We start from the raw sequence: 12,392 nt of genomic DNA, 5'->3' as shown, positions 1-12,392 counted from the left end.
GGGAAATGAAAAGGTGTGTGGAGAACAGACAAAAACATTTGGCTATAAAGCTGCTTTCCCATAAGCTTTACAAAAAAAGATCCAATTCCAGTGAAGGTCTTATGAAGTGTCTGCTAAGGACAAGGCAATGTGCTCAGCACAGGGGACTGAAGGACCAGACCAACATGGTGGCAGTTTTCAGAGAGCAGGGCCATAAAGCACAGATAATCAGAGCACCATCTTCACTCCTGGTCCACAATGCCATGGAAAAAAGAAATATCTGCCTGGTTACCATCCAGTGCGGTGTTGGCACAACCTGTGCACACCCACACTAGGAAGAATTGATCAGCTCTGCAGAGATGTTCCAGTGTGTCAGTCGGTGGTGCCAGGGTGTTGAGAGATTTTTAATTTCAGACTCAGTGTTCAAGAATTTGTCTAGTCAACTAAAAAAAAATACTTGAAAACATTCAAGAATCAAAGGAGGGAGCAACTACGTGGCTAAGTGATTAAGATAGGCCAGAGATGGGAGGTCCTAGGTTCAACTCTAGCCTCAGATACTTCCTATCAGTGGGACCCAAGGTAAGTCACTTAACTCCCATTGCTTAGCCCTTACCACTCTTTTGCCTGGGAAACAATACTTAGTATTGATTCCAAGTGGGAAGGTAATGGTTTAAACAAAACAAACAAACAAACAAAAAAAGAAGACTCAAAGGAGGCTCCACATTCACCCTTCCTCTCAACCATAATGCCACAGGATAGACAAATGACTCCTTTCTATCACCAATAAACAATCCAAGAAGCTACAAATTATTGGAGCCTCAACCAAAAGGAAACACAGAGAAGAAACCTGCCACAGTTCTGGTCCTTTGCTTATAAGATCAAGGAGTCTAAATGAGAGCTGGAAAGGAGATAGGCTATCTAGTTTAGAGAGGAAAATAAGGGCTGGAGAGAGAAAGGAATGGGAGGTCCTGGGTTCAAATCTGACCTCAGATATTTCCTAGCTGTGTGACCCTGGGCAAGTCATTTAGTCCTAACTGCCCAACCCTTACCACTCTTCTGCCTCAGAACTAATGATTCTAATCCAAAAAAATAGGTCATAATATTACTATGTTCATCACTAGTAAGGGATGAGATACTTAGGATCTTAGATAAAACCAAGTACATATGGGTCTGGCTAAAATGCTGAATTTATTTGCTTTCTCCTACATGCTAAGATGAAAACCGACATGCTTTGCTGAAAATAACCTAAAGGCTCAAGAGTAAAAGTTTCACAAATCTTTAGTTATTGCTACTTACCCGTGTTCGATCCTCAATGTTGTAGATTTTGAGCTGCATGGGGATGTTAAAACTGTGCAAAAAGTTGCCCCCAAACACTAATGTGTCTGTGGGGGTGTATACTGCATGAATCCAGCCTACAGTGGGGGGAGGGGGGGGGAAATCAAATGACTCATTAGAGGATGGTTCTCTGGGAGAAAAAGGGCTAGGCTATTTTTTCTGATATAGATTTCTTTCTATTTTTTAAAAAAATACTATTTTATTTTTCCCCAATTACATGTAAAAACAATTTTAAAACATCCATTAAAAAAAAAGTTTTGAGTTCCAAATTCTCCCTCCTTTCCACCACTCCCCACGCCTCAAATAGAGTAAGCAATCTGATAGAGATTTTACATGTGTGATCAAGTAAAACAGTTTCCCATATTAGTCATTTTGTAGAAGAGATCTCAAATTTTAAAAAAATTAGAATGTGAACTAGAGTATGTTTCAGTCTGCATTCAGACACTATCAGATCTTTCTCTGAAAGCAGATGGCATTTTTCATCATGTCTCTGGTATCATCTTGGATCACTGCACTGCTGAGAATAACTAGGTCATTCACAGCTGTTCATCAAAAAATATCACTGTCACTGTGTACACTGTTCTTCTGGTTCTGCTCACTTCACTTTGCATCAGTTCATGTAAGTCTTTCCAAATTTTTCTGAATCATCCTGCTTGCCATTTCTTCTAGCACAATAGTTTTCCATCACAAACTGATAGCATAACTTGTTCAGCCATGCCCCAATTGATGGACATCCCCATAATTTCCAATTCTTTGCTACCACAAAAGGAGCTGCTATAAATATTTTTGTACAAATAGGTTCTTCTCCCCCTTTTTTGGATCTCTTTGGGGTACAGACCTAATAAGTGGTATTGATGGATCAAAGGGAATGCACAGTTTTAGAGTCCTTTGAGCACAGTTCCAAATTGCTCTCCAGAATGGCTGGATCAGATCACAACTCTACCAGTAGCACATTAGTGTTCCAATGTGCTAAGCTCTTAAATGATCTTTTTCCCCTTAATCATTCATTGGTTTTCAGTGGTTAAATCTGCAAAGTAACTCTTCACTTAATCCTCCATCCTTCCTCCTGGGTAAACCCTAGTCTATTTTCACCAGTTCTCAGGAAGGATCATAGAAAAGAGAACCCCATCTTCTTCAACCCCCAACAACCACCTTGTTCAGGAGGGCCAATCCTGTCACCATATCTCTCATGTCTAACCCAAACTTTGCCAATACCTTAATTCAGCACTCATTACCACCTGCCTTGTAAACCTTTGAAAGTGCTCCCTTCAGGGTTTTCCCCATGCTTGCTCGTCTTTCCTTCCCCCGCCAATACATCTGCCACAGTTACCAGAATAATCTTTCCACAAACAGAATGTCATGTTACTCCTCTGCTCAAATAGATTCCCAGGCTCCCCAATGTCTACCCTGAGGCAGGTTCAAACTTCCCTGCCTGACTTTAAAGCCCTTTGAGCAGCATTTTCCCTTCCTAACCTCCATCATACAAATGTCGATGTAACTTGTGTGGAAAGCTATTCCTCCTCATATACATATACTCTACTCTAATGGCAGTTTCTGTTGATTAGAATGACATTCCCTCCTCTGCTTTTACCTGTACCACCATTTTTCAAGCCCAACTCAACTCCTGCCTCTGTGAGACAGTTTTCTGAATCTCCTGATTTTTAATGGACTTACTGCTTCCAATCTCAAGAAGTCATTTGTTTTCTAATACTCTAATGAACTTATCAAGTAATACCATGAATAAATGGGAAAAAAATTTATTATGTGCCTCCTCTGCTTATACTCCTACTATCATCCTTGGAAACAAGGACTAGGTCTCTCTAGAATTAGATAATAAAAATGAGGTACATTTCCATACCCCTTGATCCACTGGTATCATTCCTGGCACTCTTCTAAGGAGATGACTGACAAGAAAGAGACAGACAGCGGTACAAAAATATTCCTAACAGCAAAAAAGACCGAAAACAAATTGGGGGGGGGGGGGGGGATGGCTGAACAAATTATGTAATGGAATATACCTGTGCTGTAAGAAACGATGAAAGGGATGGTTTCAGAGCAACCAGGAAGACTTATATGAACCAGTACAGAGTGAACTGAGTATAATCAGGAGAACAATTCATAGGGTAACAGTAGCATCATAAAGACAACCAACTCTGAAAGACTTAAGAACTCTGATCAATACAATGACCAACCCTGATTTCTGAAGATTCAGATGAAACATGGATCCAGAGAGCAGACTAAGACTTCTACTTTTTGGGTGTGGCTAATGAAGAAAGTAATTTGTTTTGCTTAATAATGTATAATTATCACAAGTATTGGGGGTTTTCCTTTCCTTTTCAATGGAAAAAGGGGTAGAGGGCGAGAAGGGGGGACTTTTCAAATTGAAAAAACAGTAACAACCACCACCAAACAACAGAACAAGAACCACTTAAAAATTGCATTAAGATATACTAACGAAATGCAATTATTGCACCATAGGAAACAATGAATATGAAGAATTAAAAGCAATATGGGAAGACTTAGAAGAAGTGATGCAGAATCAAGAAGGCAGAAGCAAGTGAACATCAGACACACTGAGTACTAGTGCCATGCAGTTAAAAGAGAAGAGCAGAAAGAATTCATTTTATGCACACCATAACTAAGGTCGAGAAGGCTCAGAAAACAAGGATGATGTAATGAACACATCTTTAGGGATGGGGCTAATGAAAACTAAGGAACAGGAGTTCTAGGAACAAGTTGAATGATTTATGATCTCATTTCTTCTGTTCTTTCCCTTTGACGTGCTAATTTTCTTATGTCCTTATCTTACAACTGTACTCCCATGGGTAGTACATCGAGGGAAATCAATCCATTTCCATATGCCTCAGTAGCTAACAGAGGACTGCTCACAGTTAATGTGGCCTCCTTACTCTCACTGCAAGAGGTCATAACATTATTTGGGTTCAAGGGAAGGTGGTGGCAGAAGCTCTCTCCACCTTGCTTACCTGAGGGGATAACAAAGGTGTATCCCTGCTTGAGCTCAATGCGCTGGCACTCTGATACCCGGTCACCCAGGAAGATGTCTCCCTGTTTCCCTGATAGCAGCCAATTCTCATACAGTTCTAGATTTTGGGCCGTAGGTGGTATGAGCCAGAAGACCTGGGAGTTAAAAACTTCAGTCTGTTAGCAGTCACTGATAGGACCGTAGATAAAAGTTCACTTCCAGTGGCAGTAATTCTTTAGTTGCCTGACTGCACCTGAGACCCAGGGCTAGGAAGGGCCCTCCAAAGCTCTTTAGTCAACCCCCTTCATTTTACAGATGGGGGAAACTGAGTTCCAAGGAGATGACATGAACTGGCCAGCATTCCCCATGGGAGTGGCAACAGAGAGGGAATCTGGCCTGAGGTGCCCTGACTCTCCCCGTTGCTGATCTTCACTTAATATCAGCACACTGTGTCATGGGAAGATGTCAGGCCCTAGGGTCACTGACTGAATAGCCTTGAGAAAAGGACAAAAGAGCAGTGGATTGGGTCAAATTTCAGATGGATGTTTCTATAGTCCAGAGGTGAATCTAAGGCATTAAATTGCCTGCATTTATCCATCTCTTTGAGCTTGCAACAAAGGTAATAAAAGCTCTCAGAGGGCAGGGTCTGCTCAGAATGTGCCAGAGGCAGGACTTGAATGCAGACCTGTACCATGTCTAGCCTTCTACCGACTCTGCCTTTCACCTTGCACAGAACGGGTATTAAATGTTTGCTGAACTATGGCAATAGACATGACTGTATCCTTTCTCCTGCTTCATCATGTCTCCACACAAAATGGAAACTTCATAGCTAATGTTATTGAAGGATCTCAGTTCATAAGAAAAACTTCCTCTAGCATTCCCAGTCTTTGGAATTCTCTTCCTTGGCTCAATGTGGAGAATACTGGAAACTCAGGAAGGAGGTATGCTGGCCCCTAGTGCTGGGGGCCTTGTAGCATTTAGTTACCTACATGAATTCCCCTACTTACTAAACTCCAGCCAAAGATCAAATGATACCATTCTCTCTACAGAAATAGTGGCTTATTAAAATATACTGGGGATTTATTTTCCAGAATGGGTCAAACATGCCTGCCATTCAGACTAAGCAACATATTCCTTAACCTTCCATCCCATTACAAAGATCTCTCCATAGATGGCACCGTACCTTTCCCCCCTGGTGTATGTGGTACCACACAGAGGTGCCACCAAAGTCCACGTGAAAGTCTGTGTAGCAGCCTCGGACGCTCATGAGACAGTACCTGGTCCCAAAAGAGGAGACACATCAGGACAATGAAAGACGTAACAGCTCATAAAGCCAATGTCATTAAACTTGGCTAAGTGTATCCTCTATAAAGCATATAGGCTAGAGGCTCAAGAATATCTACCTGGATGAAGGACATATTTAAAAACTAATTTTCCAAAGAGAAGTTGGAATTTTTTATTCAATAAGCAGATAAGAAAAACCCAATCATCAAGACTGTTCTGGGCCAGAGACAACAAAAGGAAAGGAGAATGCCAAGCTTGGATAAGGGTCAATGCAGGACAGGTGGAATATCCTTGGAAAACGTTGAGGAAATCCTGTGATCTTTGTTGTAAGAGTTTCAACTGTCCTCTAGACAAAATTCTAACAGAATAATCAGACCCAGGGGACTCAAGAACAGCAAAATTCCCAAAAGGAGCTTTGTTGAGAGGGAATAAGAAAGCCTCCCACAATGACCTCGTATTGACTTTGTCTGCCCTTACACACATACATATGATCTCTCAACAGAATGCAAGCTTCCTGACAGGGACTGGGACATATTTGTGTCTGTCTGACCAGAGTCCAGCACAGAGCAGATGCTTAATAACTGCTTGGCGATTATCAATTTTTTCCCACATTTTTAGTGCCCCCTAATCTCCTGAAGAGTCACTACATTTTTCATTCTGTCCACCCTTACCACTCCATCTTCTCCCTATGAGTGGTAAGAAAGCTGAATTTGCATGTGAATCAATGGCTAGACAGAGATCCTTATTTATCTCCATCATTTTAGATTAGATTTTTCTTGGAATTTTAAAATCCCACTTTCCCAAAATGATGGAATTCTTCTTTGTCTTTTTCCTGCCTCCAGGCATCAGAACGTGTAGCCTGAGAGATGTTTCCTTCACTTACTTCTGTACTTTGGGGTACTGCATCTCCAAGATGGCATTTGTGGACTCTGTCTGGCTTTCCTTCAAATGCCTTGGCCACATATTGTCTACCCAATCGATAAAGTCCACCTAGAAGAAGTAGGGAGAGTTAGGTTCATGTTAGGAGAAACATAACATAACTCGCACTGATCTTCACACTTTCTTCCCCACAGTGCTGGGATAGAGATAGTGGCTTAGAGAGACTAAGGAACCTGCCTGTGACTACAAAGCTAGTGAATGTCAGACCTACTGTTAAGACCAAAGGAAATTTGGCTTCTCCAAACCCACTAATGCCCTTGACCCTACAAATCACTATAGGAGCCACAAATAAATAAAACAGTACTTGGTTCTGATTAAGACCAAGCAGCAAATACCAAAGAACTGACTGTTAAATGACAGTAAAGACCAATCATTCCATCAACATGATCGCAGACACCAAGGACTAAAACAAAACCGCCTATGAAGGGATGCAAAAACTACCTGGGCCAGCCTTTTTAACATATTATCAATTGACATCCTTTTTCGGGTTTTGTTTTGAAAACATAAAAACAACTTTCTGGAGTGTGTGTGTGTGTGTGAAAGTTATGGAGAGGACTATGATTTTGGGAGAGTCTAATAAACAAACAAGATCATTGAGAATGATTCAGACAAAGCCAAAAGCGAAATTCAAAATAAAGAGTGGAGAGCGGTTTAACAGGATAAATTCTGTGTCAGAAAAAAGGCCTCAGTTCTGGCCCGAGTTCCTATGTCAGATTGGCCAAGTTAAAAATTCTCTAGGCTTTGATTTTTCCACGTGTGAAAATGGGAACAGAAATACAGTTTGGTGGGATGGAAAGCAAATTGGCCTCAGAGTTGAACGGAAGCTCTCTACGTCCACATCTGGCTGCCTATGACAAATATTGGCTGTGTGGCCTTGACCAGATCACTTAAAACAACTAGTACCCCAGTCAACTCTGTAAGACAAGAAACTGTTAACTGGTTTCTGTCCTGAATTAGTTTTTGAAATAATGCATTGAGAAAATGCTATCCCAGTGAATTGGCAGGCCCAGTTAGGCCAGAGGGATGTTGATATAGCGAATAAGAGAACAAATGAGACTATGTTTTTAAAAACATAATAAGGTATTAAATAATTAAATGAGTAACATCATTAACGAAATCCTATTCAAGTTCCATAGGCCCTTTTCTTTATCCTGTTATCATCTGGGCCTTGGGAATCATTTTGCCATGCAGATTTTTATTAGAGTGATATTTGCTATAATAGGAATATACTTTTATCCTGAGACAGGAAAACGCCCAAGTTTTCAAACATGATCACATTTCTATTATAAACCCTTCCTAAATGCCACAGTGGGATACTGCAGGCTGGCTCTTTACCAAGGGGCCTGCAAAGCCAACCTAGCACTGTCTGATTCTGAATACATACCTGACTGACTAGGAGTACATTAAACAAATGGTTTAGCAAATCCATGTTGCAAAGAACACTGGATTTGATCATGGTGGGTCAAATATAGACCATCTGACCAATTACGCTACCAGGACCAAGGATCTGATAGACACCATCTCAGTGCTATGCTCAGAAAGGTCCTCCCACAGACAGACCCAGAGAATCAGCAAGACTAAAAGCCCCCATTCCAAAGCTACCGTCAAGGATATTCTTATAGTCATGAAAAACAGGAAAGATGTTATGCTGCAGGTCCAGGGAAGGAAAAATACTGTTCTCATTTTGGAAAAAAAAAAAAAAAAAAAAAAAGGAAATTGTTTGGCCTCTGTCTATAAACTGTAGACAGAGGGGTGTGGTTTTAGACTCAGCCATTAAAAAGCTAGTTAGTGAACACCCCAAAAAGGAAGCAGTAACAATCCCAGAAAGCCAGCCCAATTTATCAAGGACAGGTCAGTCAAAGCCAATTTCCTATTTTAAAAGGCTAAGAAAAAGGATAGATCAGTGAATGCTCTTGACACAGTTTACCCAGATTTACTTCCAAAGAATCCTGGGCTATTTTTGGGAGAAAGGAGGGACTAGATACTGGTACAACTGGATGGGATGACTAGACCCAAAGAGTTTGGTGTACACATGGCAGGAGATTTCCAAGGAAGAATTTCAGGAGCCCAGGAATGCCAGTAGATTTGACTCTTTTTTATCAGTCACTTACAGAAAGTCTTACATTTAGGTCAAAAACAAAAAAACTTCACAAGTATAAGATGGGGAGGAATAGTTAGCAATTTATCTGAAAAGGAGGGTTTGAGTGGACTACCAACTCAATGCAGAGATCTCGATCAAGAGTGGGAAATGATAGAAGAAAGCTGATATGACTATCAGGTGTATTAAGTGAAGTAAAGCTTCCAAAATGAAGGGGTGGGGGATACAAGAAAGAGGGGATAGTGCTGTTGTCTCAATCCTGATCTTGATCTATTTGGGGCATCTCCTACAGATCTGTGGGCCCCAGCACAGGAAGGCCACTGAGAAACTGGACAATATATAGGCAACTGAGATAGGAAAGGGTCTTGAATTTCCACCATGTAAAGCTCAGTTGAAGGAATTGGGGATGTTAACCTGAGGAAGAGAAGACCTAGGAGGATGTGTGAAAAGCTAACAAGGAAAGAATTATTAGACTCCCTTTACTTGGTCTTAAACGGTAGATGTAAAAGTACTGAGTAAAATCTGCCAAAAAGCCAATTTAGGTAACATCAGGAAAAATGTCTTGATAATGAGAGCTGTACTGAAATGAAACAGGCTGGCTCAGGAGATGGGGTGCTCCCTTGTCCCTCACTTGAAGGTTCCAAGGAAAAGCTGAACGACCAACTTGTGGGATATGCTCAAGCAGACATTTTTTTCAATTATGTTTAGATTAGACTGCTGCTGAGGCTCCATTCATATCTCAATTTCTGTGCTTCTTTATTTTACTATTATGGATAAAATAATTTCCATTTCAGGTAGCCAATAGTATTTACCAAGAACTCATTTAGGGTAAAGCATTAAATTATCCCCCCCCAAGTTCCTTTTTTCCTCAAAACTCAGTTTCTCTTTTTTGTAACTTCTTAATTCCCTCAAAAGGTGCCTCGAACTTCTGACCCCATGCTTTCTGAAATGCAACTACCAGGCCCTGAAGAAGCAGAGGAAAAAAGCATCTTCAAACCACTTCAAGGAAATGCCTGGACCGTATTTATCTCTTTTGAAAGCAAATTGCCTTCTTTCCTTTTCAGTTCCCTTGATTTCCTATCACCTAAGAGAAAGATTGCTACAGCAGGTTTGTACTCTTTTCCTGGGGTAAATAATTAGGAAACACTATTTCTGGAGGCTGAACTGGGCACCTTGTAGCAAGGTGAATGTGAAAACAATCTGTCAGCAGCTGAATGACTTCTTCCACTGGTACCTCTAATAATTTCTAGTGTTATAATGAATAAGTTTAAAGCGGCATTATTCTCTAGTCACATGATTAAAAACAAAAAACAAAAAAAACATTTTGCCATTTTTCAGTCACAGAAACTGGGAGAGAACCAGAAAGAGAAGGAACTCTAAGCCAAGATGGTGGAGCCCCTGTTCCTCTACACTGTGGGTCTTTTCAAACAAAAGTGGAATGGCTTTGTGTCAATAGGATATGGACTAGAGAGTCTCTGCACTTCCTTCCAACCTTGAAAATCTATGAGTCAGGGAGTACAATGTCTACTTTCAGGAACTACAGCAGACACCTAAATGTTACTCCTCAGAAGGTGCTAAGAAACAGAACACCTTTCTGGGTGTAGACTTCATTGACCCAAGCTCCCCTTTTCATAATTCGTGGGGCCCAGACAAGAGAAATTCTAGCTCTCTTCACAAGCTGGTCAATATGTAGCATTACCAGTTCTCCTCTAAGCCACAGCTAGCTTTCAGGATCTTAGGAAAATGTGAGATTCCCTCCCCCCCCCCCCCCTTTAAAAATACCATTTAATCAGTTTGAGAACTAGTGTAGGTACATCTGTGTTTGCTATAAGGGGAATCATTTCCCCACTGATTTTCATTACAAATTTGGAAATGTTTCCCCATTTTCTGTTCCTGTCCTATACCAAAAAAGGGAAAAGCAAAAGGTCTACAGGAAGCAGACCTGATATAGGCACCTTCAGGAACATCTTCCACGTTTAAATGGTATCTTTCAAGGAGTCAAGTTTCTAATCTTTCAGTTCTACAACTTGGATTTTGGGTGTTTCTTTTTAAGAGAGTACATCTGGGCTCTCTGCTAATGGTGTTATTAACCCTTCCCAACTCTTCCTCTTTTTTCTAGTTCAAGGATGACTCCATTAAAGAGACAAACAAAAACTAAGCAAAGTGCCATGAGTGCCTGACATGCGGAGAGAGTTCCAGTTATCACCAGTGACAAAAGACCAGAGGGAACAATACCCACCCTTCAAAGGAGATCAAGAAGATGGCACCTCCCCACTGCCTAGCCCCTCTAGAAAAGTGGGAGCTCTAGAGCTGGAACATGTATATGTGTTTAATTTCTTAAATATATTGATAGTTGGATGAATGATTATGATTTTACATAATAAAAGGTATGAATAATTCGAAGGGAGATTGGAGAATATATGATAACACGGAATAGACTTAAAAGTGACAAACTCTCCCAACTGTAACCCTTCAAGGTGGAGTTTGTACCTCAGCTGAGTTTTAGTTCAAGATTTAAACAAAAAAGGAAATTCTGTGTCCCAAAATTAATAAGTATGAATCTGATCTCTTCTAGGAAATAACTCTTTCCATTGTCTTTCTGGGATTTGTCAGTTAATAGCTCTGTCAAAATCCACGGTTGAATCAAACATCTCTCCTCGGTAGTGAAGGAACAGATTTAACCAAGGTGAAACTTCCCTTCTCCAACTGATCACTATTTTCTTGTTAAACAACTGGTCTCTCCTTACCCTGAATTTAAAGAATTCTTCTATGATTCCCTTATGCAAATGTTGCTGTTTTTATAAACTTCCTCAATTGAGCATTAACCCAACTAGATGAGAGCTAACACTTTCATTCCCCAGTTGACATCTCAGAAGCCTGAACTGCTTCATTGTGGTTAGGTGGCCTTAGTCTTGAGTAAAGGGGCCAGTTTCCAAAGCTTTAATCTTATACTTCAAGCATTAACATTTCCAGAATAAAGCTTTCTGTCCTTTTCAGCACACATGAAAAAGCTAAGAATTTTGCAAAAACGAACAACCACTTTACTTGACACCACTGGTTAGAATGGAAAGAGGTAAGTTTAAAAAAAAAAAAAATTACCGTGGTAGGCCTCTGCACCATATTCTCCAGTCTGGTATGGCTGAATTCCAGGCTGATGACATTATAGAGTTTCTCACGCTCTTCCTCTGGAGTCTCATAATAGCGGGTCCATTGGGCCATAGTCATTTCAATACCTTTCTGGGTATTCACATCCATGACATCCACCATTCGACGGCTCCCTGTCACGAAAAGCTTATTTTTCATGTGTGTGCCAAAGTGATCAAATGATAATTTACCAACCCCTTTTCTATCCAACTTTAAGTTCCTTAAGTAGAATTTGCCAACTTCTTTGAATGCAACCAAAGGGAGGGTCACGGGAGTCGTGAAGTCCCTCAGTTTGTGCTAACAGTGTGATCGATTAGGTGAGAGTCCCAGTGACTTCACAATAAGAATAAGCACAAATCACTATTCCCATCCATCAGAGCCAGTACTTGGGGTGAAATGAAAGGCAAGCCCCATCAGGCCATCCTTCCAGCATAATCTCTTCTCCGATTTAACCAATTAAAGTTTATAATGCAGAATCAATTCGACCCAGAAATCTTTGTTAGGTATTCATTATATATAAGGTACCTCGCTGAGTCTCAGTTTTCTCATCTCTAAATTGGCAGTTATAGCAAGGCCAATTTCAAGGATCTTTATAAGGATTGAATGAGATGTCTATAATGTACTGTGCAC

At 40.6% G+C, this 12,392-nt stretch overlaps 1 protein-coding gene across 4 annotated transcripts in view; it reads right to left on the bottom strand.

Moving 5' to 3' along the window:
- KDM2A (lysine demethylase 2A) overlaps positions 1–12,392 on the bottom strand; it is a 105,323-nt gene that overhangs the window by 29,454 nt on the left and 63,477 nt on the right. For all 4 annotated transcript variants that reach the window (XM_044680459.1, XM_044680457.1, XM_044680458.1 and 1 more), the window contains exons 7-11: positions 11,718–11,896; positions 6,465–6,571; positions 5,481–5,574; positions 4,299–4,452; positions 1,276–1,391 (exon numbers count right to left, since the gene is read on the bottom strand). In XM_044680459.1, coding sequence (XP_044536394.1) covers positions 1,276–1,391; positions 4,299–4,452; positions 5,481–5,574; positions 6,465–6,571; positions 11,718–11,896 — 650 coding nt within the window. The remainder of the gene's footprint in view (positions 1–1,275; positions 1,392–4,298; positions 4,453–5,480; positions 5,575–6,464; positions 6,572–11,717; positions 11,897–12,392) is intronic.

The sequence above is a fragment of the Gracilinanus agilis genome, chromosome 6 (assembly GCF_016433145.1).
Source record: "Gracilinanus agilis isolate LMUSP501 chromosome 6, AgileGrace, whole genome shotgun sequence".
Taxonomy (NCBI): domain Eukaryota; kingdom Metazoa; phylum Chordata; class Mammalia; order Didelphimorphia; family Didelphidae; genus Gracilinanus; species Gracilinanus agilis.
Note: the sequence above shows the minus strand (reverse complement) of the source record. Positions and strands in the feature narration are given on the sequence as shown.